Source organism: Schistocerca gregaria, chromosome 4, assembly GCF_023897955.1.
Source record: "Schistocerca gregaria isolate iqSchGreg1 chromosome 4, iqSchGreg1.2, whole genome shotgun sequence".
Classification (NCBI taxonomy): Eukaryota; Metazoa; Arthropoda; class Insecta; order Orthoptera; family Acrididae; genus Schistocerca; species Schistocerca gregaria.
The window spans coordinates 555,563,474-555,590,875 of record NC_064923.1 but is presented as its reverse complement, the minus strand read 5'-3'; the positions used below and the strand labels follow the sequence as shown (position 1 = coordinate 555,590,875).

The 27,402-nt window shown below is 40.1% G+C and overlaps 1 protein-coding gene across 4 annotated transcripts in view; it reads right to left on the bottom strand.

The window, feature by feature from the left end:
• LOC126266775 (tubulin epsilon chain-like) overlaps positions 1–27,402 on the bottom strand; it is a 169,178-nt gene that overhangs the window by 48,378 nt on the left and 93,398 nt on the right. For all 4 annotated transcript variants that reach the window (XM_049971311.1, XM_049971312.1, XM_049971310.1 and 1 more), the window contains exon 5: positions 16,005–16,125. In XM_049971311.1, coding sequence (XP_049827268.1) covers positions 16,005–16,125 — 121 coding nt within the window. The remainder of the gene's footprint in view (positions 1–16,004; positions 16,126–27,402) is intronic.

Below are 27,402 nucleotides of genomic sequence, written 5' to 3'. Positions count from 1 at the left end.
ATGACCGACAGTTTGTCATCTGCAACCACTTATACCTTAAAGTACATAAATTGTTTTTAGCCAAAATTACGATTTGAAGAACTATGTTATTATTATGCCTGAAATTATTTAATTCTATGTGTGTGTGTGTGTGTGTGTGTGTGTGTGTGTGTGAGAGTGTGTGTGTGTGTGTGTGTGTGTGTGTGTGTGTGTGTGTGTGTGTGTGTGAGTGTGTGTGTGTGTGTGTGTGTGTGTGTGTGTGTGTGTGTGTGTCTATTTACATGGTGTTTCACTTACTCTTTTTTCGTCTTCATCACTGTCAAACACTGAATATTGAGTTGCCACTGCCACTGTCACTGTCACTCACAGTTTCACTGTTTATCAGCTATAAAAACAAAACATGGCTGGCAGTGGAACAGCTGGAGGTGTAAAAACAAGATGGCTGACAGTGGAACAGTTGAAGGTGTTCCTGGCGGCTGTTTTGAACCTTTCAGAGCTGACAGATTTTTTTTGTTTTTGTTTTTGTGTGTGTGTGTGTGTACGTGTATGTAAAAGGGGAAACAGAGAGAGAAAGAGAGGGAGAGAGAAAGTGAGGGAGAGAGAGGTTTTAGGTTTCAGGATCTTTTCTTTTTTTTTTTCCTTCTTTTTTTCTGGTGTGTGGGGGAGGGGGTTTAAGATCTCTATAGTTTGGTTTTGTCTGTTAGTTCTTTGAGGGCAGAGAACAGAGTGCCATTGCAGAGAGCTGTGTATTCATTTATTATTTGTTTGCCTTCTACTATGGCTTTTTGTATCTGGTAATTTTCTTCGATTATCAGTTTTTGTGAGGGGCTGTTGCTGCATTTGAGAATTTTCAAATCCGTGTTGATGTTTGTGGGGCTATGTTTCTTGTCCATGAGGTGTTCAGCAAATGTGGAATGACAGCTGTTACTTTTTAATGCTCTTTTGTGTTCTGTATATCTGGTATTAAAGTTTCTGGTTGTCTGTCCTATATAAACTGCTGTGCAATCCTGGCATGTTAATTGGTAAATACCAGATGTGTTGTGTTTGTCTGTGCTTGTGTTGGTTGTCCTTAGTTTTTTCTGTGTTGAGTTGTCTGTCCTGTAGGCTATTTTTATCCCTTGTTTTTTGAGTATGTTGCCTATTCTGTGTACTTTTTTGTTGTTATAGGTGAGAGTGAACCATCTGTTTTTCATTGTGGGTGTTTCCTGTTCATGTGTGTTCATTGGTGGGTTCTGTGTGTTTGTAGGTTGAGGCTTTTGTTTTTGATTTTGTGTGTTGGGTGTCCTTTTTAGTTTTGCTTTAATTTTGTGGTTTAGTTTATCTATAGTGTTTGTGTCATATCCATTCTCCACTGCTATTTGTCTGATTGTCTGCAATTCATTCTTGTAGTTGTTATCAATGAGTGGGGTTTTGTTTAGTCTGTGTAGCATATATCGGAAGCTGGCTAGTTTGTGTGTAATCGGATGATTAGAGTCTTTGTGAATGGTTGTGCTAGTGGTGGTCGCTTTCCTGAATATGGAGAATTGGTGTTGGTTGTTGTGTCTGTATATTGTGAGGTCAAGGAAGTTTAGCCTTTTGTCGTGTTCTGTTTCTATGGTGAATTTTATTTTTGGGTGTACTTTGTTTATATCGCTGTGGAGTTGTTGGATGCGACTTGGTGTTTCATCTATAAGGCATATGATGTCATCTACATAACGGTACCAATATATTATCCGGTATTGTTTGGGTCTAACTATTGTTTCGAATATTTTATTTTCAATGTGATTGAGAAAGATGTTGGCTAGGACTCCACTGACTGGTGACCCCATTGGAAGCCCATCTTCTTGTGAGTAAAACTGATTGTCAAAGGAGAAGTAGTTTTGTTGTGTGATAAGTTTTAGGATGCTAGCTATTTCTTTTATGTGGGGTTCGGGAATTTTGGCTTGTTCTTCTAATTGTTGTCTGATGATGTTGATGGTTTCAGTGGTGGGGATATTGGTGTACATGGATGTGATGTCAAATGATGTGAGTGTGGCTGTTGTGGGTATGTTGATGTCTTTGATTTGCTGTACCAGCTCTTCGGTGTTGCGTATGCTTCTGTTATTTGTGTATATGTAATGTTTCTGTATGTATGTGTGAATTTCTCTGGCTAAGTGGTATGTGGGTGCACTTCTGAAATTGACTACGGGGCGTATAGGAATGCCATCCTTGTGGAGCTTTAGTAGGCTGTTCAGTGTGGGTGCTTGGGGGTTCTTTTGTTTCAACCATTTTGCTTTCTGATTTGTGAATATGTGTGAGATATTTTTTAGGAGTGTTATTGTGTTTCTCTGGTATCTTTGTGTTGGGTCACTGGTTAGCTTTGTTATGTTGTTGTCTTCCAAGAATTTTAAGGTTTTTTGCTTGTATTCATCCTGTTTTATTATTATCATGGTGCTGCCCTTGTCTGATCTTGTGATGATTGCCTCATTGTTTTTAAGTTTGTCCTTTATTTTTCCAGAGGTTTTTTCTTCTTCAGTTTTTGTTCCTGTCAATATGTTGTTTTTGTTTTCTTTTATTATGTATCTTATTTCTTCTGTGATTAATTCTCTTGTCAGACCTGCATTGAAGTTTTGGTTATTGTTTCTTTCTTGTTGTTTTATGATGTACTCACTTTCTGTGATAAGATTCTCCACTGTCTTGTGTGTGATGTGTGTGTTGACATTGTATTTTGGGCCTTTTTCTAGAAAACTTATTTCTTGGTTGGTTAGTGGTATGTCAGTAAGGTTTACCAGACGTTTGTAGTAGTAGTAGTAGTAGTAGTAGTTTTATTCATCCGTAGATCTCTTTTTACAAGGATATAGGACATGTCAAAGTATTTACAAGCTTAGATCAATTTACAATAAGCTAATTCGTATACACATATATTTACAGACTTCTAGTTAGAGACAATCATTAGATTTTACTCCTGGTATACAATAATTTATTTACAAATAACTCATTAAATAATGTAATGCCACACTATTCACTCATATTTCACTATCAGTCACTGCACACACTATACACACATTGTTTCATAACACTTCACTCACTACACACACACACACACACACACACACACACACACACACAGGTGATCCTTGGGCCATTTTCTGTACTGCAAGTTCCCATTTGCTATCCTGAAAAACTGAGTCAGCATCCCTTCATAATGAGTGAGATGTTGAGCTCAGAAAGAGGAAGAGGTGTTAGTATTGTGCTATGCATAGCTTGAGGGGAGAGTGTCTCTAGAAAGGAAAAAAGAAGAAAAATAATAAAGTGAAGGTGTTATGTGGAATATTGGATGTTTTATAATCATCATTGTTATTATTATTTGTTTGTATAATCTTTTTTTTATCAAACCCCTACTCTGCTTTATCTAAGTAATCCTTCAATGTATAAAATGTATTGCATAACAGGTACTTTTTAGCTGCCTTCTTAAATAAGTGTATTTTTGAAATTTCTTTAATCTCTTTTGGTAATTTATTGTACAGTTTTATTCCTTGGTAGAAAATGCTGTTTTGAGTTTTATGTTTATTTTTTTCTTGGTAAATGTAAGTTGAGTCTATCTCTTGTTGCATGGTCATGGACAGAGCTGTTTGTGCAGTAATTGCCAATGTTACTTTTGATGTGTACAACTGACTGGTAAATGTGTTCACATGGATCAGTTAAAATTCCCAGTGTTTTGAACAGATCTTTACAATGAGCTCGACTACTATTTCTGGTTATTATTCTTATGGCTCTTTTCTGGAGTTTGAAAATTGTGTTCATATTTTGTGGATCTGTTCCCCAAAAAAGAATGCCATAGCGTTTGTACCATTTGTACCATTTTGTGGAATGTGTGGTTTGCTTGCTTTCTATTTTTATGTGCAAAAGCTTTGTTCTGTTTTAAAAGAGTGTTTAGTTTTTGTTGTTGTTTATTCCATTTTGATTTTATTTGTGTTTCTGTGTTTTGTTTGACTGTATTCATGATATCGTTGAATATTTCAGAGACTTTAATGTGGTTTCCTAGTTCCAGGTGAATTTTGAATAGTTCAACATTGAGTTCTTGCTTTTTTGTATGTAGGTTTCTAATTTCTTGCTTCAGCCACTCAATTTCAGCTTTATGTTTGGCATGACGAGCTGCAGGTGACATACTGTTTACATTTACATGTATATAGTTAGGTATTACATTATATGAAAGACAAAGTCTATTGAATTTTATATTTAAAATAGTTTGATGTAACTTTGCTGTATTGTTCCGGAATTTGTTGTAGAGCTTGCTCGGAAATGCCTGGCAAGGCGTCGAAATAATCATCTTGGTATTGCAGCTCTTTTTTTTCTCCGTGTTTGCTTTAACAATATATATGTTTTTGGATAGGGTCCGCCTTTAGCAAAACACAGTTTTGTTTTATAACCCAAACATGTTTCACTGCAGTTGCAGCATCCTCAGTGGGCTTTTATTTTCCATCTGTTAAAGATAAAGAAACGTTCTTTGTTGTTTTGTATACATGTAGCTATTAGTTTTTAAAAATGTAATCATAGATATTTGAAAAAAACACATAAATTATGAAAATCCATACTTTTTTACCACATGGTGTGGTTTTTCTGACGTCTTGTGTTTCTACAATGACCGACAGTTTGTCATCTGCAACCACTTATACCTTAAAGTACATAAATTGTTTTTAGCCAAAATTACGATTTGAAGAACTATGTTATTATTATGCCTGAAATTATTTAATTCTATGTGTGTGTGTGTGTGTGTGTGTGTGTGTGTGTGTGTGTGTGTGTGTGTGTGAGTGTGTGAGTGTGTGTGTGTGTGTGTGTGTGTGTGTGTGTGTGTGTGTGTGTCTATTTACATGGTGTTTCACTTACTCTTTTTTCGTCTTCATCACTGTCAAACACTGAATATTGAGTTGCCACTGCCACTGTCACTGTCACTCACTGTTTCACTGTTTATCAGCTATAAAAACAAAACATGGCTGGCAGTGGAACAGCTGGAGGTGTAAAAACAAGATGGCTGACAGTGGAACAGTTGAAGGTGTTCCTGGCGGCTGTTTTGAACCTTTCAGAGGTGACAGATTTTTTGTGTGTGTGTGTGTGTGTGTGTGTGTGTACGTATGTGTAAAAGGGGAAACAGAGAGAGAAAGAGAGGGAGAAAGAAAGGGAGGGAGAGAGAGATTTTAGGTTTCAGGATCTTTTCTTTTTTTTTTTCCTTCTTTTTTTCTGGTGTGTGGGGGAGGGGGTTTAAGATCTCTATAGTTTGGTTTTGTCTGTTAGTTCTTTGAGGGCAGAGAACAGAGTGCCGTTGCAGAGAGCTGTGTATTCATTTATTATTTGTTTGCCTTCTACTATGGCTTTTTGTATCTGGTAATTTTCTTCGATTATCAGTTTTTGTGAGGGGCTGTTGCTGCATTTGAGAATTTTCAAATCCGTGTTGATGTTTGTGGGGCTATGTTTCTTGTCCATGAGGTGTTCAGCAAATGTGGAATGACAGCTGTTACTTTTTAATGCTCTTTTGTGTTCTGTATATCTGGTATTAAAGTTTCTGGTTTGGGTTATAAAACAAAACTGTGTTTTGCTACAGGCGGACCCTATCCAAAAACATATATAGAGAACTAATTGGAGGACACGATGGAGGTCTGTTGTGTTTTCTGATAAAGGTGGTTCTGTCTTGGTGCCACTGACAACTGTATGCTGGTGAAGAGGGCCAGTTGAGGGCCTGCAAATGATCTGTCTGTGTGCTAAACACACTGGACCAACACCTGGAGTTGTGTGTCTGGGGTAGGATTTTGTATGAAAGCAGGCACACTCTTGTGGTTATCACATGCACCCTGACCACATATTTGTATGTCAATCTGGTTACTTGACCTGTTGTGCTGCCATTCATGAGCAGCATTTCAGGAGTGTTTTCCAACAGCATAACATTTCCCACATACCACTGTAGTAACCCAACATGCTCTGCAGAGTGTTGACATGTTGTGTTATCCTGCTCGATCACCAGATCTGTCTCCAATCGAGCACATTTGGGAGACCATCAGATGCCAACTCCAGCACCATCCACAACCACCATTAGCTGTCCTTGTATTCATGGCACTCCACCCCACAAACTGACATACGGCACCTGTACAGCACCTGTGACCAATACATAAGCTGTGCAATCAACATTTGGGCAGTTACACCAGTTATAAAAATATTAGCATTTTAAATTTGCAATGGCTTATCCTGCACATACATTAACCTGTGGTCTTTCAATGTCAATCACTTGGATATGTTAATTAGACAAAGCCATTCCTGAAATTTCATTACTCTACATTAATTATGTTTTGGTGTTGAAATTTTCTTTAGTCCACCTTTAAGTATTAGTCCTCTGCAGTGTTGTGAATTTTAGTGCAGACACCCACAATAACTTTCAAAATGTTGTGCTTTGATATTCTATTGCTGAAGACCAGACTCTTAAAACATTTACCAGTTGCCAGGAAACATAATGTGACAACCAGACTGCAACACAACTGGGCACGCGTTTTATCAATAATACGAGGGAGTAGGGTAACAAAATGTATAAAAAATGTGCATATGTACACATTAGATGCATTGTGTAACATGGATTTTAGATTTATCGGACGCTCTTTTAAAAAATGTTGTGTGTTCTGTTAGCATTTCAGGTACAGGTACATGCAATTAAGAGTTTATTTGTACGTCAGTTCAGACGGTATATTCTTTGACTATATGAAGTAAAGTCAATGGAGCAGAATTGGGGGAGGGGGGGGGTGGTAGAGGTTCCTCTTTGCAAGTAATATTCTGATATTCAGGTGCAAGTTTGGTGTGACCAATACATAAGCAGCATAGAATGACTGCTGCTTTGCAGAGGACCAGGAGTGAAGTTCAACACTCTTTAGTAGTATATTGTAATGATTCGGTGTTTGTTGGTATGTGCGCTAAATTGCCATTGTGTGTCCCACACCCTCAAGATATGGTGTCTGGGATGTGACCGAATGTCACTGTCTAGGGCTCTCAGTTGTAATGTTTCTGTTATAGCAAGAACAAACACACTTTTTGGAACATATTACTCTACAGAGCAATACGTAACATACAGGTTGTGTGTACCACTGAACACATTGACTGGAAAACGGTAATTTAGGGCACAGAATAGGCCAAGCAGTTGTTTGTGATTGCTTAAATAATACTTTTTCTTTAGCAGATCACAAGAGGGTAACTGGGGGTCAACCAAGATAGCCTCTATATGTGGAACTGTGAACTGAATGGAGGTGCAATCTCTGAAACTGCGCACATCTTGGGCGAAGGTACATCACTCCTCCCTTCTAGGAGGGAGGAAAACCACATCCACACACAAAAACTATGAGCACAGAAAAATGTAGGGCACAGAAAAAATTCAGGGTACTGAAAAAAAGCACTCTGGTACCGCAGCTGTTGAATCACATGGGCAAGCACTGGCAAGTAGAAGTGGAAGTGATGAGGGGGCAGTTTGGCACATCGTACCCCCTCTAATGAGAGGCCACATGGCAGGACTGTGAATGGTGTCTCCATAGCAATGTCTTTGTCAAGGATAGTGGTCAGCACCAGAGGCATCAGCAGGGCCACAAGAGATAACAACCGCACCGGCCTCAGCAATGTCGGAGGCGGTGGACACTGAGTCAGATGCAGCAGGTGAAGGAGGGCCCACAGTTGGTGTGCATATAGCAGCTCTACTGAGTTCTTGTTCCCTACCAGAGTGAAATGGTACAAACGCAAAGAACAGTCTAAGGCAGCTTCAAGGGACCTGTTCAAACCAGGTGTTCAGCCTCACCATTGGATTGAGGATGACACGCCTCACAAAAAGATGCAAATTCTTGAGAAACAAGCCTGGGGGGCATTACTGGTAACCGTAGTGTACAGAAGAGCCTTAACTGCAAAAGTGTTAGAAACAGCCAAAATATTGGCTGCCATGGATGTGGATAGACAATGCACCATGTACAGACTCTTGGAATAGGTGTGCACTACAACGAGCCAATACTGATTTAGGAAGGGCCCCAGTAAAATCAGCACACAGTCACTCCCATGGGCACTGGCACGTCAGCCCGGGGAAAGCGAAGCCCACGGGGCCACCTGTTCCTGAACACAAGTGAGTGCAAGTGGTAATAAGCTGTGTAATTCCCCATCTATGCCCGGCCAATACACATGCTGGCAGGCCATAGTTGTGGTACGAAACATCCCCCAATGAGTGACACACGAAATCCAAAGTATGTTATGGTCTAAAGAAGTGGGAATCACTACCCATAGAGCACTGTCCACCAGAACTAACAAAAGAGTCCCAGCAAATACAAAATTGTGTCCTGGAGTGAGAAGTAGTTACGCAAGAGATCCGAGGCACAACCTGGGGTTTTTTCCAGCCAATCGTACAGCACAAACAAGAGAAACCAATTAAGTACAGGGTCCATGGCAACAGCCGATGCTATCATGGCACTAGTGATGGCAAAACCATTTATTGCATTCTGGTTCTCAGTATCTAAATAGAAACAAAGCAGCTTGTCCTGATTGAATACCAGGTGTAGATCAATCAAAAGGTGAGACAATGCATCGGTGTTGGTATTTTGCACCGTAGGACGGTAATGGATTTGAGAATAATAACAGGAGAAGAAGAGAGCATTGCCTTGTCCAGCACAGAAGTTAAAGGATTATAAAGAGCAAACAACGGCTTGTGATCTGTGATTAAATGTAACTTAGAACCATAAGAGAAGATGTGAAATTTCTTAAGGGCAAAACAATAATTAAAGCCTCCACTTCAATCACAGAGAATATCGCTGCTGAGTGCAAAGCTTACATTTTGTCACAAACTGGGGACCATAAAAAGAGGTAAATTTTTAAACAACGTGCGTACAGTAAAAACTTATGGTGGTTCACAAGTTTACCTAGAAATGCAGGCAGTTCCTTAATAGAGGTCAGCCGCGATAAAGGCGCAAATGCATCAGCATGGTGATGCAATGGCTTGACCCCTGTATGAGAAACATCAAACCTAGGTACTCAGTTGATGGATGAAAAAATTGAGATTTGGCACGATTGCACTTGGCACCCGCAGACTGCAAAACAGAAAACAACAGTCAGAGATTTCTAAGGTGGTCTTCAGTGGAAGAACCCGAAACATTGATATCATTGAGATAATTAATGTAGCTAGACACAGAGGCCATCAGAAATTCTAAAAAAAAAAATGGAAAAATTGCAGGCGCACTAGTGACACCAAAAGTAAGTGTTGATATTGGTATAGGCTGAAACATGAATTAACAACAAGAAGGCATCTAGTGGCCTCATCCAAGGGGAGCTGGAGGTACACTTTCTACAAATCAATCTTGGAAATGTAGTGGCCACCTGACAATTTTGGGAGCAACTTGTCAGGTCACGACAAAGGGTATATATCTATAAAGGAATGTGCATTAATCATGACACTGAAGTCAGCGCAGAGGCGAAGCTTACCCGTCGGCTTCTTAATGACGACCAGTGGCATAGCGCATTCACTGGAAAAATAGGCTGAATGACATCAATCATCATCAAACTGGTAGAACAACTGAGCCCCAAGGAAAACAGTCATGAAATCTCAGGCCACAGGGCTCCCATTGCTGATACAGAATTTGATCAGACACTAAATTTACCTCATGGCAGTTGAGAAACTGTAAGCAGTAAATGTATCTAACCTGAAAAGGTCTGTGCTGTGGGAATGATCCACAACAAGGAAGGTGAGAGGTCAAACAACAGATTTGTATGAAACAGGAGCAGAGAACTTATCTAGGATCAGAATCTGCTGTTTATTGTAACTAACCAACTTAAATAAAACCTATGCGAGGGGAGAGGACCGCAAGTCCAGGTATGTTCTTGTGTTTACTAAAACCACTGCAGCTCACAAGACCACTTCCAATTTTAAGTGGTTTATTAAACACACGTGTGTTAAGAAATATTTTGTTCAGGGAGACAGTCATTGCAGAAATAAAGTTGATGTCCATTGGTACTACTGTGTCCGCCACATTTGGAGAAGAGTTACATACTGATGCCATGTGGCCTTAATTTCGACACTTGTGGCAAGCAGCCGAAAGCTAGGGGCATGCAACATGCTCGCTGGACGAAGCAGTATGGGCGAGGACGCAAGGGGGGCATATCATCTGTTGTTGCTGTGGCCATAACCAATGCTCCTCATGCAATGTTAAGTCGAAGGTTGTACTGCTGCAACAGCTTCCCAATCATCCTCAACACTTGCAGCGTGCCTAACAGGGTTGACTGAGCAACTTCCAATACCTCTCCCCATGCAGCAAGCTAACTGCCTGCTGCCCACGACACTTCAAAGGACTGTGCTACATTAAGCACATCCTTAAGCGCTAGATTCTTGGATTGAAGTGCTTTTTTGTGACTTTCCCATCCGAACCTAGATGAATAATAACATCATGCACCATATGATCAGTGTAGGATTTGTGATGGGTACTAGTGACAGCTTAACCAGTGTAATTCAGCAGCCCAGGCTTTGTAAGATTGGTATGGGCATTTCTGACAGCAATAAAATGCTACGTGCATTGTATTGACGTGCATTCAGTGACAGTAACAGGTACAGAGAAGCTTGTTTCATTTCATCAAATGATAAGCTGTCCAGTTCTTGTAAAGGTACAAGTCTACACAACAACCGATATATTTGTGGCAAAAGATACAAGTAAAAGAAAGCCCTACACAACTTTGCACTGTCCTGGAACTTCTGGCATAACTAAGTCTTGCAGGAGTCCCAATCTTCCGCCGATTCATCGTATGCCAAAGAGGGTGACGGTCACACCATTGGGAACATAACCTACCACGAACATGCAAATACCACTCGATTGAGGGCCGTGGCAAGAGACTGCTGTTGTTTTGTGAAAGCTCGCTGCTTGGCAATGATATGTTGGAGTGTTTCTTGCATTGAGATGTTTGTCAGGTGACTTAGGATTGACACTAACAAGTGGAGAAAACATAACCCTCACTCAATGCAAAGTTTGTTACAGTAAGAACAAACACAATTAATGGAACTTGGTACTTTATACAGCAACACATAAGATGAAGATTTGCAACGTTAGACAAGATAAACAAAAATTTGCAGACGGCACTTCGTGCGATCCAGCAAGAGGCATACCAAGACTGTTTCCAAAAGTGGAAACTGTGTTGGGAGATGACCATCACTTGTGAAAGATACTATTTTCGAAGTAGACAATGCATGAAAGGTAAGCATAGAAAAATTTTGTGGACCAAGTTCTACTATTGTCTGAACACAGACCTCATATACATTTTTAATCCCTTGGACAATCACGATATGCATAGTTAAATATCCAGTGGTAAGTGATGGGATCTTAGTACACTTGGTGCCGGGGCACAAGTCCACACACATTACTGGGCTGGGGAGACACCATGTGGGAATCCAAGATATGGTTATTTGCATATAAGCAGGTCGAGAGTAAGGGGAAGAGGGTGGGGGAGGTGGGGGGATGGTGGGGAGTAGGGGCAGGAGTCCTCTACACAGGTTCTGAAACTGAACCTAAGCTAGTCCACCTGTTCAGAGGCAGCTCATCAGCAGCCAGATTCTGTCATTTTGGAACAGCATTGGATAACAAGGTTGTTCAGGCTGCTGATTGGTAGTGACTGCATAGTTCATCTGGTGGAGCTGGCATCATTCTCTAAAAGATGTGATGCCTCTTTTGCAAAGGAGGCTATTGACTGGGCTTGTACTGAAAGCTCCAGCACCTAATCTTACAAGGTCCAATAAGACTATTGCAGATGGTGTTGTTGAGCGATGAGCAACACATAAAAGTTTACAAGAGACAAAAATTACACTTTTATAAAACCTTAATAAAACCTCTCAATCCATTCCCCAAGAGGTTTTTGCGAAGAAACACAGAGTGTTTAGTTTCCTCATACAGTTATTCCTGAGTTGTCGTACAGATGGTGTCCACATTAGTTTACTATCAAATACTAATGTTAACAAGTAGAACTGATCAACTACTTCTAGAAGCTGGTCTCCTAAGTAAACCTGCGGCCAGGAACGTAGACTGAAGTTTGCAAAAATGCACTACACAAGATTCCTTTGGGGAAAAACAGTAGCTTGCTTTTGAGCTCAATCTTGTGCCTCTCGTGTAGCATTCTGAAAGTGCCATTAAACAGCATGGACTAATGTCACGCTGTAATACATGCAGAAGTCACGTACACATAATGGCAATGAGACTCACAGACCCCACAGTAGACATGATATCATTGACTGCAATAGCAAAGATCATATCATTGACTGCAATAGCAAAGAAGTTTGCATGTACCACTGACTTCTGTGGGACTCCATTCTCATGCATTTATCTAAAGATCAGGCCAACTCAAACACAGAACAGTCTATGTCATAAAAGGTTTCGCATAAAAACGGGAAAAAAACCACTACACCTGTTGTTGTTGTTGTTGTTGTGATCTTCAGTCCTGAGACTGGTTTGATGCAGCTCTCCACGCTACTCTATCCTGTGCAAGCTTCTTCATCTCCCAGTACCTACTGCAACTTTTGTAATCAGTCTACTGACTGGTTTGATGCGGCCTACCACGAATTCCTTTCCTGTGCTAACCTCTTCATCTCAGAGTAGCACTTGCAACCTACATCCTTCTGAATGTGCTGAGTGTATTCATCACTTGGTCTCCCTCTACGATTTTTACCCTCCACACTGCCCTCCAACACTAAACTGGTGATCCCTTGATGCCTCAGAACATGTCCTACCAACCGATCCCTTCTTCTAGTCAAGTTGTGCCACAAATTTCTCTTCGCCCCAATCCTATTCAATACTGCCTCATTAGTTATGTGATCTACCCATCTAATCTTCAGCATTCTTCTGTAGCACCACATTTCTACAGCTTCTATTCTCTTCTTGTCCAAACTATTTATCACCCATGTTTCACTTCCATAGATGGCTACACTCCAAACAAATACTTTCAAAAATGACTTCCTGACACTTAAACCTATACTCGATGTTAACAAATTTCTCTTCTTCAGAAACGCTTTCCTTGCCATTGCCAGTCTACATTTTATATCCTCCCTACTCCGACCATCATCAGTTATTTTGCTCCCTAAATAGCAAAACTCCTTTACTACTTTAAGTGTCTCATTTCCTAATCTAATTCCCTCACCATCACCCGACTTCATTCAACTACATTCCATTATCCTTGTTTTGCTTTTGGTGATGTTAATCTTATATCCTCATTTCAAAACACTATCCATTCTGTTCAACTGCTCTTCCAAGCCTTTGCTGTCTCTGACAGAATTACAATGTCATCGGCGAACCTTAAAGTTTTTATTTCTTCTCCATGGATTTTAATACCTACTCCAAATTTTTCTTTTCTTTCCTTTACTGCTTGCTCAATATACAGATTGAACAACATCGGGGAGAGGCTACAACCCTGTCTCACTCCCTCCCCAACCACTGCTTCCCTTTCATGTCCCTCGACTCTTATAACTGCCATCTGGTTTCTGTACAAATTGTAAATACCCTTTCGCTCCCTGTATTTTATCTCTGCCACCTTCAGAATTTGAAAGAGAGTATTCCAGTCAACATTGTCAAACGCTTTCTCTAAGTCTACAAATGTTAGGAACGTAGGTTTGCCTTTCCTTAATCTAGCTTCTAAGATAAGTCGTAGGGTCAGTATTGTGCTCCCTGTATTTTATCTCTGCCACCTTCAGAATTTGAAAGAGAGTATTCCAGTCAACATTGTCAAACGCTTTCTCTACGTCTACAAATGTTAGGAACGTAGGTTTGCCTTTCCTTAATCTAGCTTCTAAGATAAGTCGTAGGGTCAGTATTGCCTCACGTGTTCCAGTATTTCTACAGAATCCAAACTGATCTTTCCCAGGGTCGGCTTCTACTAGTTTTTCCATTCGTCTCTAAAGAATTCGTGTTAGTATTTTGCAGCCATGACTTATTAAACTGATAGTTCGGTAACTTTCACATCTGTCAACACCTGCTCTCTTTGGGATTGGAATTATTATATTCTTCTTGAAGTCTGAGGGTATTTCGCCTGTCTCATATATCTTGCTCACCAGATGGTAGAGTTTTGTCAGGTCTGGCTCTCCCAAGGCCGTCAGTAGTTCTAATGGAATGTTGTCTACTCTGGGGGCCTTGTTTCGCCTCAGGTCTTTCAGTGCTCTGTCAAACTCTTCATGCAGTATCGTATCTCCCATTTCATCTTCATCTACATCCTATTCCTTTTCCATAATGTTGTCCTCAAGTACATCGCCCTTGTATAGACCCTCTATATACTCCTTCCACTTTTCTGCTTTCCGTCTGAGCTCTTGATATTCATACAAGTGGCTCTCTTTTCTCCAAGGGTCTCTTCAATTTTCGTGTAGGCAGTATCTATCTTACCCGTAGTGAGACAAGCCTCTACATCCTGACATTTGTCCTCTAGCCATCCCTGCTTAGCCATTTTGCACTTCCTGTCAATCTCAGTTTTGAGACGTTTGTATTCCTTTTTGCCTGCTTCAGTTACTGCATTTTTATATTTTCTCCTTTCACCAATTAAATTCAATATTTCTTCTGTTACCCAAGGATTTCTACTAGCCCTCGTCTTTTTACCTACTTCATCCTCTGCTGCCTACACTACTTCATCCCTCAGAACTACCCATTCTTCTTCTACTGTATTTCTTTCCCCCATTCCTGTCAATTGTTCCCTTATGCTCTCCCTGAAACTCTGTACAACCTCTGGTTTAGTCAGTTTATCCAGGTCCCATCTCCTTAATTTCCCACCTTTTTGCAGTTTCTTCAGTTTTAATCTACAGGTCATAACCAATAGATTGTGGTCAGAGTCCACATCTGCCCCTGGAAATGTCTTACAATTTAAAACCTGGTTCCTAAATCTCTGTCTTACGATTGTATAATCTATCCGATACCTTCTAGTATCTCCAGGATTCTTCCATGTATACAACCTTCTTTTATGATTCTTGAACCAAGTGTTAGCTATGATTAGGTTGTGCTCTGTGCAAAATTCTACCAGGTGGCTTCCTCTTTCGTTTCTTACCCGCAATCCATATTCACCTACTACGTTTCCTTCTCTGCCTTTTCCTACTGACGAATTTCAGTCACCCATGACTGTTAAATTTTCGTCTCCCTTCACTATCTAAATAATTTCTTTTATTTCATCATACATTTCTTCAATTTCTTCGCTCTGAGTAATTTAAATGTAATTAACTTGGCCACAGAGGGACGGCATTTATAGTGTTGTAGCACTCTTCACTGTTCTCCAGTTGCCTCAGCTATTTCATCGCACAATCGCCACAAAGATTTCCTATGGTGGTCCTGACAAAAAAGGTAATGTTGCTTCCGTGGCAGTTAAAATCACAGAAGCAGCATTCTGCACCAACTCACTATTTTCTTTCTCCTGGTAGATTTGAATCTGCACTTTGGAGACATAGGCTGTGCTTTTAGCTATTCTAAGAGACCAGTGTTGCAATAATTTGTCAGTGCTTCAATACAGTAGGGATAGCATGATCAAGAGATGTCACTATTGCACAGGTCTCCATGGACATTCCACAACATTACGGTGGTAAGGCTTGGGGTGCATACTGAAAGACAGAGTAGGTAACACAGGCAGCACTAAAATGCATTGGTATGTTTATGTTTAATAAGCAAAGTTCCAATTCCAAGAGAAGTCTTCCCAACAGTTATCCCTCACTGGTCTTAGCATCATTGGCCCACACAGGATTATAACTTACTTTTTGACAGTCTTTTTGTTGTGCCAACCTGTGACGTAGCATCTTCACTATATGGTGAGTAACTACCCTTTTCGTATTATTTTGTATTTCTGTTTCTCTGACATGATGTTCCATATCCTTGTGGATCCCCTCACTATAGGGCTACAGAACAAACAGTATATTGTAACTAATCTAACACTCCACAGAATATTTATTCAATTTTGAAGCCTGTAGCAACAGATTCTTTATGATTACATACACAAAACAATCTAATTAATATGGCTGATGGTTGTCAGAGGGAGAGAGAGAGAGGGGGGGGGGGGGAGAATAAGTGTCAACGTACCTTATTTCCAACTGGAAAGACACAGTCGGCATGATCTGTCAATTGTTGTGTGGCTAGAGCAGCATTATAAGGAGCTGTTATAACATCATCATTGCCAGCAGGATAAACACATGTCACCAACCTGGAATGTTGTATGAGAAGCATGTCTGTAAAGTAGTTCAATGTAATTTTAAATCTCAAGTAAATTCGATGACAGGACAGAGAAAGAATTGCAAACATAACTGAAACCCCAACTTAAAATACAAAAAGATTCTAAACTATATTCCATAAAAGAAAACTTTGTTCCTTACTATTAAGCAGAAGTGGAAGGCTATAGGCAAGAGCAGCACCAATACAAATAAATTATCTATCTCCAGTTTTCAGAATTAATATTGTCTTCATCATGAGCTGAAGGAAAAATTAGAAGAAAGAAAATTTTTAAAATCTGAAAAAGAAAAAAATATCCTTTAGAAGAATGTCCAGAGAGACATACAGTGTCCTTCGAAGGAATGAAATAATGTCAAAATACACAATTTAAGATGTTCAGAAGCAAAATGTAGAGAGTGCACCAGAACCTTCACCCCCCCCCCCCCCCTACTTCCTTCGTATGGCAGATATTCAAAATTCCTTTTCGTCATAATTTATGTTTACCTAGGGAGTATATTTATGACAGTCCTTGAAATATCCAGCTTTTCTTTTATAAATTATAAAGATAAATAATTTGGATTTGCCGAGCTTTGCATTTGGATCTACACAGTTTTGCTTATGTAGAAATGAATTGTGCATATATTATCATAACATAACAGTAAAAAGACACTTTACTACAAGTACAACGGAGAAAAGAAAAATATTTCATGACAACCGACTGTGATTATGGCGTATATGACATTAACCAAAAATTTGAAAGGAATGAAGCTGTCACAATCTTACAAGTCTAATCCTGCCCAGTCTAAATTACACTGGAACTCACTATCCTTTGGGTGAATTTTAAAGTCAAAGTCCTCCTCACCACAGATTATACTCATGAACAAAGCATGATTGTCATTTTCTTCCCAATTCTGCCTGAAAATAACTTTTGGGCAGCAAATCAATGTCCCTCACTTTTGCTTTCTCTAATGCTCTTCCAATTCAGATGGCATTTGGTCCCATGGACAAATTATTAATTGACTTATGTGAGTTTAGTAAACTGCTAAAAATGCAAATGGTCACGAAAGCTTCAGTGACTTTTAGTAAATGCAAGAACGTGCATTGATCTAACAGATCTGTTGCTTGCCCTCCCACCTGCCTTGTTGTGGGCCATTCCCATACTGCAGACTTGTTCAGGTTAGATGCATTTATTGCTTTCCGTTTCTCCATTGCCAATTAGGTAAATTTAGTGTCAGATCGAATTCTGGATCAGCAGCAGGAGTACCTCTGGTCTGTGTTTTCGTCACTGTTTCCCCCTGGACTCAGCTGTTCTACCATTTACCAGGCCTACTTAGCATGAGAAAGTCCACCTGCCCTCATTTTTTCCGGGCATGGCAGATGCCTGTTGCATTGCGCAACTCACAAGGGAATGGTCAGACTTGTCATGCCGAAACATGTACTGATTTTTTTTAGCATTGTTGTTTAGCTGTATCAACAGTCCATATGCAAAATTGTAGCTGCTGACATGAATTGGAAGTAAGATAAAAAAAAAATCAACATGGCTGTGTTTCCTGCTTGCCGCTTGCAATGATGGCTGGCCACCCCTGGAAATTGCGAGTCGCAAGCGTTGTACGTATGTTCGGGAGGAGTGGCCGTCTTATCGCGGCATTCACTAAAGAGGAATACCGCTGCACGGTTTTGGTGGAAAGGGGAAACGAATATTAGTTTCTGTGGCATGCACGTTCTTTTAATTTCTGGTGTGTATTTCGAAACATTCCGTCCTGAAACTGGTTGGAGATGTGGAAGATGTTCTACACATGTTCATCTATACTCCGCAAGCCACTTTACGGTGAACATTCAATCTCCCCTCACAGGTGATGGCGAACCCTGTAAATATTTTGCTGCTTGTCATGGAGATATACCACAGACGCCAAATGAAGCACTCAACAGAAAACATGCGTGAAGGCTATGTGTTGAGCGACATGGTTGTTAAACTTCTAGATGAGCATGTGTATGGCGCAGACATGTGGCTAGTAACAACTGAAACACTCGATATTGCAGACTGTGAATCTACAGATGGCAAAGACACCGACGAAAGTTGCACTCATGAAGACTCTTCGAGTGATAGTGCCATGTACCATCATTTATTATCTCCTAAAGTAACACCAGCAACTACCATTACCTTATCAGACAAAGAAAAAGCGGTGACATATTGGTTGAACAAAAGTGGTACGAAACGCCTACGAGTCAGTACTGTTCAAAATAAGTATCGCTTTGTCCGTTCTGAACGTGAATTGTACCGATGGAAAAAGGAAGTCGCTGGAAGATGTAAGAGTCACCTGGAAATTGCGACGGGGATAAATGCGCGACTTTTTGAGCTATTTATCGATGCCAGACAAAAGTCATTTAGTGTCAGCGATACAATTTTGCTTGGTTGAGCGTTAGAGATTGCCAACACGATAGGCACTAAAGAATTTACAGCTTCTCAAAGTTGGATTAGTCGCTTCAAAAGATCACATAAAATTGTGACAAGAAAAATAACAAAATTTGTATTGAGAAACAGGTCGGAAAATGAAGTGACACAAATCGAAATGGTAGAAGCTTTTCTTACGAATGCAAAAAATAAGATCGCTAGTTTTAGTGAATCGTATGTGTACAATGCAGATCTGTCAGGTTTTCAAAAAGAAATGCGTACGAAAAGTACATGTCATTCAAAGGGGAAAAACATATTGAGGCGATTGCGCAGTCCACGACTGCACTCACCCATTCTTACACTACAATGCCCATAATTAGTCTGGATGGTTCATTGCTGCCTGAACCAGATATGTGTCTTCAAGAACCAATGGTCATTTCGGACCACATGTCAAAAGAACAATGGTCCACGCAAACAACCTTGTGGTAGACCCATCAAAGTCTGGAAAAATGGGAAATGAAAACGTTACACTTTTCATGCGTCATGCTTTTCTTCCATTCTGCAGGAACAAATCTCTTCTCCTTCTAGATTCGTGGTCAGGTCATAAAAGGTCTGATTCATTAAAAGCTGTATTTAGAGCCCACCCTGTCAAAGAAGTAAAGATGCTTCAGATTCCACCCGGCACGACGAACGTAAATCAACCTTAGACAGAGAATTTTTCCGTCATTGGAAGGCATTTTACAGAAAACTAACAGAGAAAATTACTGTGTGCAGATCACTGCAATTTCCTGTCTATCACTGTGACAATATTCTCAAGCTGCAATCAGTAGTACATTGTCAATTTTCCTCCACACGGGTTCAGAATTTGATTAAATATGTGTGGCACTCCTCGAAATATACTGATACTAGGCCTGATTCATTCCTAACGCCAGCCCAGTTTTGTCTGCGGACATCTAACAACGTCTGTGATTCGCAGGGCTGTCATATGTCGTCTTTGCTTGTATGTTCTTGGTGTACAAAAAACCTATGTTTTGAACATTGTATCAATATTTCGCATTTTTTCGGTAATTACAAGAAATCAAATTTAGACGTGTTCTAAACCACATATTTATTTGTGTCTATTTCATAGATATTTGGAAAGAATGTTGTAGATAACATATCAGTCATATTTGTCAACGAATGTTTAATTATCGTACAATCGCTTTCATTGGGGGAATCAGCTCTCTCACTGCTGTGGCAACAGAGCGGCGCATAGCTAACGCCACCTTGTCCCCCTAGATGGCATTGGTATAACGTAGCGAGAGAGGTCAGGGTTGTCCAAGAGGCAGTTATAAGCGCGGAAACCATGCGACAATAATGCCTTACTTCATAAAATTGTTTACAGACTTCCAGGTCATGTCAGCAGCTAAAATTCTGCATACAGACTTCTTGCAATATTAACTCACAGTGGTAAAAAAAGCAACACAGGTTTCGACATGACAAGTCTGATCATTCCCTTGTCAGTCAAGGCTAATTAGAAGGTTTTAGAAATCTCTGATTGTTGTTTTCCGTTTTGCAGTCTGCAGGTCTCAAGTGCAATCTTGCCAAATCTCAATTTTCTCATCCATCAACTGCATACCTAGGTTTGATGTTTCTTGCACAGGGGCCAGGCCATTGCATCATCATGCTGATGCAGTTGCAGCTTTGCTGTGGCCAACCTCTATTAAGGGACTGCATACATTTCTAGGTAAAGTTGCGAACTACCTTAAGTTTTCACCGGATGCATCCACTGTTGCTCAGCCCCTCTGCATGTACTTTATTTAAAAATTTGCCTCTTTTCTGGTCTTCAGGTTGTGACCAATTACAAGCTTTCCTTAAATCAAAGATTCTATCTGTCCCATTCTCTGACCACTTTTCAGTCAGGTCAGCACCTCGTGTTGGCTACAAATGCCTCTCAGCATGGTCTTAGCATGGGTTAGCACACACATATGCAGACGGGTCTCAACGAACCACTGCTTACGATTCCAAGACTAACTATCACTCAGCAATGATGTTCTCAAAATAGAAAGGCATTAACAAGTGTGGTCATCCTCAAGTCTCCTTGTATGGCTCTAATTTCCGTTTAATCATGGATTACAAACTGTTGGTTGCTGTTTTTAATCCTTTGGCTTTCGTGACGGACAAGGCAGCACATCATTTGCAGCAGTGGGCTCTCTTCCTCTCCAGTTATCATTACCAGAACAATTACTGGCCAACTGCGCAACACGCCAATGCCAATGTCTTATGTAGCCTACCAACTAGGCCAGACTTGGCGTTCGATCAGGACACATTGTTTTGTTTCTATTTAGACACTGAGAACCAGAATGCAGTTGATGGTTTTCCATCACTAATGCCCTGATAGTATTGACCATTGCCGCCAATCCTAGTTGTGCCTTCTCTTTTAAGCAGCACAGTTGACCGGAAAATCATTTAGGGTGTGCCTCAGATCCCTTACATAATTACTTCTCCCTCCAGCCCACCCTTTCTGTGTTTGATGAAGTTCTTTTGTTAGCTACGGAGGACACTGCTCCCCGGATTGTGATTTCCACTTCCTCATGTTGTAATGTACTGTGGCTTCTGCATGTCAGTCATAGGGGGCCCTCTTGCCCCACACCGATGGCCCGCCAGCATGTTTGTGATAAGAGCCTGGCGTAACTCGTACATGGACGCCAACCAGAAACCCTTCTCCATCTCCATCATTTCCTGTGTCCACTGGCATCAATGGCTCCATGACAGTTATGGCCAGATGCGCCTGTCTAGACTTGTAATTTCAGCCCCTGCTGAACAGGGTTCCTGCCATCATCAAGTGTCGCTGGAACTGGCACTGGCACTGTCCGCACTCCTGACAGGGAGGCATTGCATCACTTAGATCAGCTGCAGCCGCACACAGTGGGGTCTGTTCCAGAGGGCACATTGCTCCATCCGCCCTCAACGATGACCGTTCCTGTGTTGCAGATGGTCCAATCCACACCGCAGCATGGCCATCGGATGGTAGAGCGCTGCCTTGGGACCCTGCTTCTGGCTGCAGTCACCAGCGCAGCCCCCAATGCACCTGGTGCCGCAGCCACTGCCACCTCCATTACTGGGTCCTGTGCAGCCATCATCTCTGACTGGCCTGTGATGCGCTGACTGCTGACCTTGACGGGAACGTGTTATAGAAACACCGTCCCCGGTCCTGCTCTAAGGCCTGTCACGAAGGGGGAGGGGGGAGGGGGGGGGGCAGTGTGCCTAACTGCCCCTTCATCACTCCCACCCCTACTTGCTGGTCTCTGCTCCCCCCCCCCCCCCCCCACACCACACGCTCTGTTTTTATATATCTATGTGTTTTTTCCCATTCTCAAGAAGAGAGGAGTGGTGTACCTTCATTCATGATGCACGCCATTTCAGAGATCCTGCATCCATACCGTTCACAGGCCCGCTTATAGAGGCCACCTGGATAGGTCTCCTGGCATGCTCTAGTGAGCCACCAAGTAAACAGTATTATTTACGCAATCGAAAATGAGTGCTCGTCTATTCCTTATACTGTATTACTGTTGTCCATTCAATACGTTCAGTGCTACGCACAACCTGTAGCTTACATGTTGCTCTAAAAAGTACTTTGGTCCATAAATTGTGTTTATTCTTGCTATAACAAGAACCTTTTCTATTCAACCAAAAATTCTGGTTACAGTAATGGCCACCATCATTATGTCTGCCAACTGGTATCAATCACTTGTGGTGGAACAGAGGAAGGCTCTGCGAATGGCCAACTACGAATCCACAGAAGACATGTCCAGCTCCCATCTGGAACTCTCTGCCAGGCAGGCACAGCAGGGGCTACCAACATAGACGGCAGTATAGACAACTGAGAACCAGAAGAATGCAGACAAAGTCAAGTCTCATCTGGCACTCCTTGCTGAGCAGTCCGTGCTTCGACTTCTACCCGTCACCATGGAGATTACAAAGGACTATTAAGGATTTCTGCAGCACTTCAGACAATGGACGACTGCTGTCTTCACTGTGGGGGTTACAGGAGTCAACAGGGTGAGAGTCCAACTTTCAAATGACGGAGACCTCTAGAGGATCACAAGCAAGACAGCACAGCTCTCCCCTCCTTTCTACATCTAAGCTGTGGTCCCAGACAATTTCATCAAGGTGGTCTTCAAGAGTTTTCCAAACTGTACAGTTCATGACTTCCAAAAATATCCCCTGGAGGGCAATGGATTTGGTGTGCGCAGCACAATGACATGCATCAAATCCACCCAGGTGCAGAGAGTATCATCTTCATTCCTGGTGATTGCCAAGAACAATCCAGAAAACAAGCAGCTCACTTCAGAGAGTGCCCAACACTCAGGTTACCATCAGAAGTCTACATAATAAGAAAGGCTCACCCCAGAACTTCCTCTGTAAAGGGGTGGGATAGATGGCACGCTACTGTACCTTTCCTGAGGCATGCATACACATATTCCATCATTAATATCCGTAACTATGGAGGAAATAACAAAGCATTCTGCACATTTTATACAACAAAAAACAAGATAAATGTTCTACATGCACTCACAAGCAAGCCAAATCAAGAAAAACAGATAGATAACAGGCAGCTTGCTACTGTTTTTTGTTTTACAGTAGTGTGAAGTCTGAAGAACTTGACGAAACAGCCACACACGGACCCACAATTAACATTTACAAAGTAATACCTTGGGAAAGCAGCATTATTTAGGCAAAATATATAACTTGTACAAAGTGTTTCTTGCATCTTCAAAGCTTCTTAGACAATGGCACTTGCTAAGGATACACTAAGTTCTGTTACTTTGTCATGCAATGGATTCACTTAGTTTCGCTTTGCAACCACAAGTGGATTCGAGTTTTGCACCTGTAGCCTACTTTGCAGGTTTGTTTTAAGGCAGACACAAACTGTTTTGCTTGTGTTTTAAGGACCTAATCAATAGATGATGGCACAGAGAACAAAATGGTGGCAGATATTCATTTTCAAAAAAAAGTGTATTTACTACATTTTGCTTCTGGACACCTCATTTATCAGCTTTTGCCTTACACCACTTTTCATACATAATACGGCAATTCTAGTTTCAGTAAAGGCAAGGACGTTATTTTGTTATACGATAACGTAGACCAGTTTCACTCATACAGCAAATAACAGACTACCTGAAAGACAGTGGTTCACACTTCAGTTCTGTTCTAACACATAATTGTAATCTGCCCTGACATTTTACCCAACATACTGTGAACAGTAAAGTGGAGAATCTCATTCTGGTATCAACAAAAAGAACATGTCTAAGCTCATGTAAACCAGATGCTTTCCCCAATGGGCACTATCACCAGGGTATCCATGCAGTTAAAAAGAAAGTTGGAGGGAAGGTTAAGGTGTAATATGCCATCAGCATCAATGTCATTAAAAACGGCACAGTAACTCATTTCATCAAAGAAGGAGTAAGAAATTAGACATGGGTTTCTTAGAGGAACAAGATTGGCATTTGCAGACAGTAATTTACAAAAATCATGAAAAATCTAAATCACACTTAATATTTGTGAATCTGAACCTCACTAGTTTGAGATTCAACTCCAGCTACGTAACCACCGTGTCATCCTATTTCATAAAAATTGTTAGGTAAATTCGTAAATCTACTGCATCATTGTATGGCTTCAGCTGTGCATTAGCACATGATTCATTCACTGACCTATTTTAGAACAGATTTAAATATGGCTATCAACATCAGTTCTCTCTCGACAAAATACTCTCTTAGCATAAGCAATATTGTTTCTTCATATTTCCATACTGATTCCAACAATGTGTAGTAGATAATTTAGGCAGCTCAGTATAGCAGCTACTTTTTAGTCAACGTTTTGTTTCAACATCTTATTCAAGTTCAAGATATTTTCTGTCTTGTAAAAGTTGATTAGTAGTAGTTTCAGATGCGCACAACAAAAAGATTGTCACAAATAAATAAAGCTCTCGGCCATTAAGGCCTTTGTCAACACACACAAACACAAACACACACACACACACACACACACACACACACACACACACACACACCATTTTACCTGTGATCCATGCACAACCTTTACATAGCCGAAAATGGACAACACGGACATAAATTTAAAACCTTATGATATTTTAATGGCGATGACACTATAGTAATCTTTTTGAGAGCTAATCAAAACAATAAAATGATACTCTAGATTTATTTAGGCTCCTTAAATCCTTCAGCAGGCAGATTCTGCCACCTAGCAGATGAAACTGCATGCTGGACCAAGACTCAAGGCTAGAAACCTTGCCTTCCATAAGCAATTTTCTTATACAAAGAACTATCCATGTGTAAATTGTGACCCATCCTCACAACTTCTCTTTTTCCAACATCTCTCCCCTACGTTCAAACCTTTACATAAGCTCTCCTGCAAATATTGTTGTACTGACACTGCTTGAATGAATCTTTCATTTCAGAAACAATCCCCCACCTTGTGACTAGACCATCTTTCCACAATATCCTTTCTTCTAGCAGTGCTCATACAGCAATGTCTACAGGAGGGCTTGAGATGCGGCAGTGTGTATTAGCTCCACTTGCTACAATTTCACTGATCTTCTTCTTCTTCTTCTTCTTCTTCTTCTATCTCTATCTATCTATCTACACATAATTCATATATCATGAATATTTGAAATTGTTGAATTCTTATACATACTGTATTTCACAAAACTTTATTACTCAATTGTAAGTTTTCAGACCACTCATGACAACAACATAGTTATAACACTGTCTACAAAATGCCTCTCAGAAGATCTGAAAACCACACTGGCTGTAAATGGTACCAAAAAAATTATTTTGGTGACCAAAACAAGTGTGCCAGCATTAAACAATAAAATTCGTTTCAAGGAAACATATTCCTTGATGAGCTACTCTACATTTACATTTCACTAAAACCATATGCCCTTCAAAATTTGAACCGAATAATAATTATTTATTTTAGGACAGACTTATATTAATTGAAAGCCTCTCTACTATGTAACAAACAACTTACGTTTTCCAAGAATTGTGTATTTAAAAAGTCATACTTATTCAAAATTATAATATGCCATAATGCTTGAATTTCAAACATGATCCTCTCAAAATTTCGCTATTATAGTATTGTAGCCCTGGTTTTTCAGAAAGTGAAAATGAGTAGCTTGCCTACAATAACATGTTAGTTTTAAAATACTCCAATTAGACAATTTAACTTTCCAGAAATTTTTTGGCAGGGTATGGAATTCTCAATTCACATTACAACTTGCATTTCATAAAGTAGTAAATATCATTTTTCCATTTTTGGATTGTACAGTTTACAGTTAACTTCATTGCCTACTGCATTTTGTATATTTTACTTTTGCTGTCAGATAAAAGGCATGAAGCAGTGTTTCAAGAAAAATTGTAAATCTCAGAAACGAGAGCATTACTTAAAAACAGTGGAAAGCACAAGACGAAAACAATACACCAATATCACTCCTTCAACGTTCTCCTAAATACGATAAAATTGATGAAGTATCATATCAACAAATATACAAGTGGCCATAAGTTCCTAAGCAGTAATCAGAATGGCTTTCATACTAGGGATGGTGGTTATCGCTGAAACAACCGGTTTTTCGTTATATCACATTTTTTTTCCATGCCAATTTAATCTACTGTTAAAATGCAGAAAATAGCTGTTTCTGTAATGACCGGTTCTTGATTCCTATTATTTCCTGTAGTAAATTTAGAAACTGAACATAGCTTGAAAATGTTTGATTCACTCAGTATCAATCTACATAAAATCAAAACACTAAATTGAATAGGCAAATAACCCACCGTTTGCTGCTTTTCTCAGAAGGTGATAAGTGGTTGAATACTACTGATTCTAATTTTTTGAACCTCTGCTAATAAATCATGTTATACTCATAGATCATACCACTATTTGGGCATTGCAAATAGTCAGTCAATGCTAAAGGGTGAAAACTGAGGTCAAAGCACTCCGTTTTTCCTGTTAATTTATCTGTTTTCAAGGCTAGAAGCATATGAACACACATTATGTAGATACAGGCAGCAGGTCAGCTACTTTCTGTTTTAATTGTATATTAAGAATGAACAGTTAAGTTTTTAATTTATTACAGTCACTATAATTTCTTTCCTCCTTTGCTACTAATCTTTTAAATTTTTATCTTTTAAAGCAAATGAAGCATTGTACTTCACTGCTAGGGTTGGTGCCTTTCTGCGATACAATGGATGTCCTGTGATGACAGCAAGAAACTATCACATAGACCAGATAGAGGAGAAACTTGCACACTGCACATATGTGCATACCGTAAGCCATGATACATGGCAACATGGATATTATTGTCTCAGCTTTGCTGAGACCAGTTCTTATGCCACAGGTTTGTTGCTTGTTTCTGTTAGCACTGCTATTAAATACCACCGATTGCTTTCCCCATTTTTTAATATTTTGCACTTAATAATGCACTATTTCAAACCATTATGCAAATTTTACAAATAAAATTTACTCGCTATTATAAAAAAAAAAATTAGAAACATAAAATTTTCAGCACTGCTGGCATGGCTAGCTGATATTTCATTTCTCACTCAGTTATTAGTAAAAAATAAAAATAAAACACCTGTTATAACCACGATCAAACAAACACCAAATAATATTGGTTATTCAGAACTAAAATACCAGAATTATTTTTAATGAGTTGTTTGTTCCCACCCCCATTCCACACTGGTAAACGCAGAAATAGCAGTAATGTGTTGCATTCAACAAATACACAGAAATCCGGAAGAAAAAAAGACTAGAGAAGTGAGAGTTAATTTAGAACTCCCCAAAGCATCTGAAATTGTCAGTCATCGCACCCTTTCAGAAAAA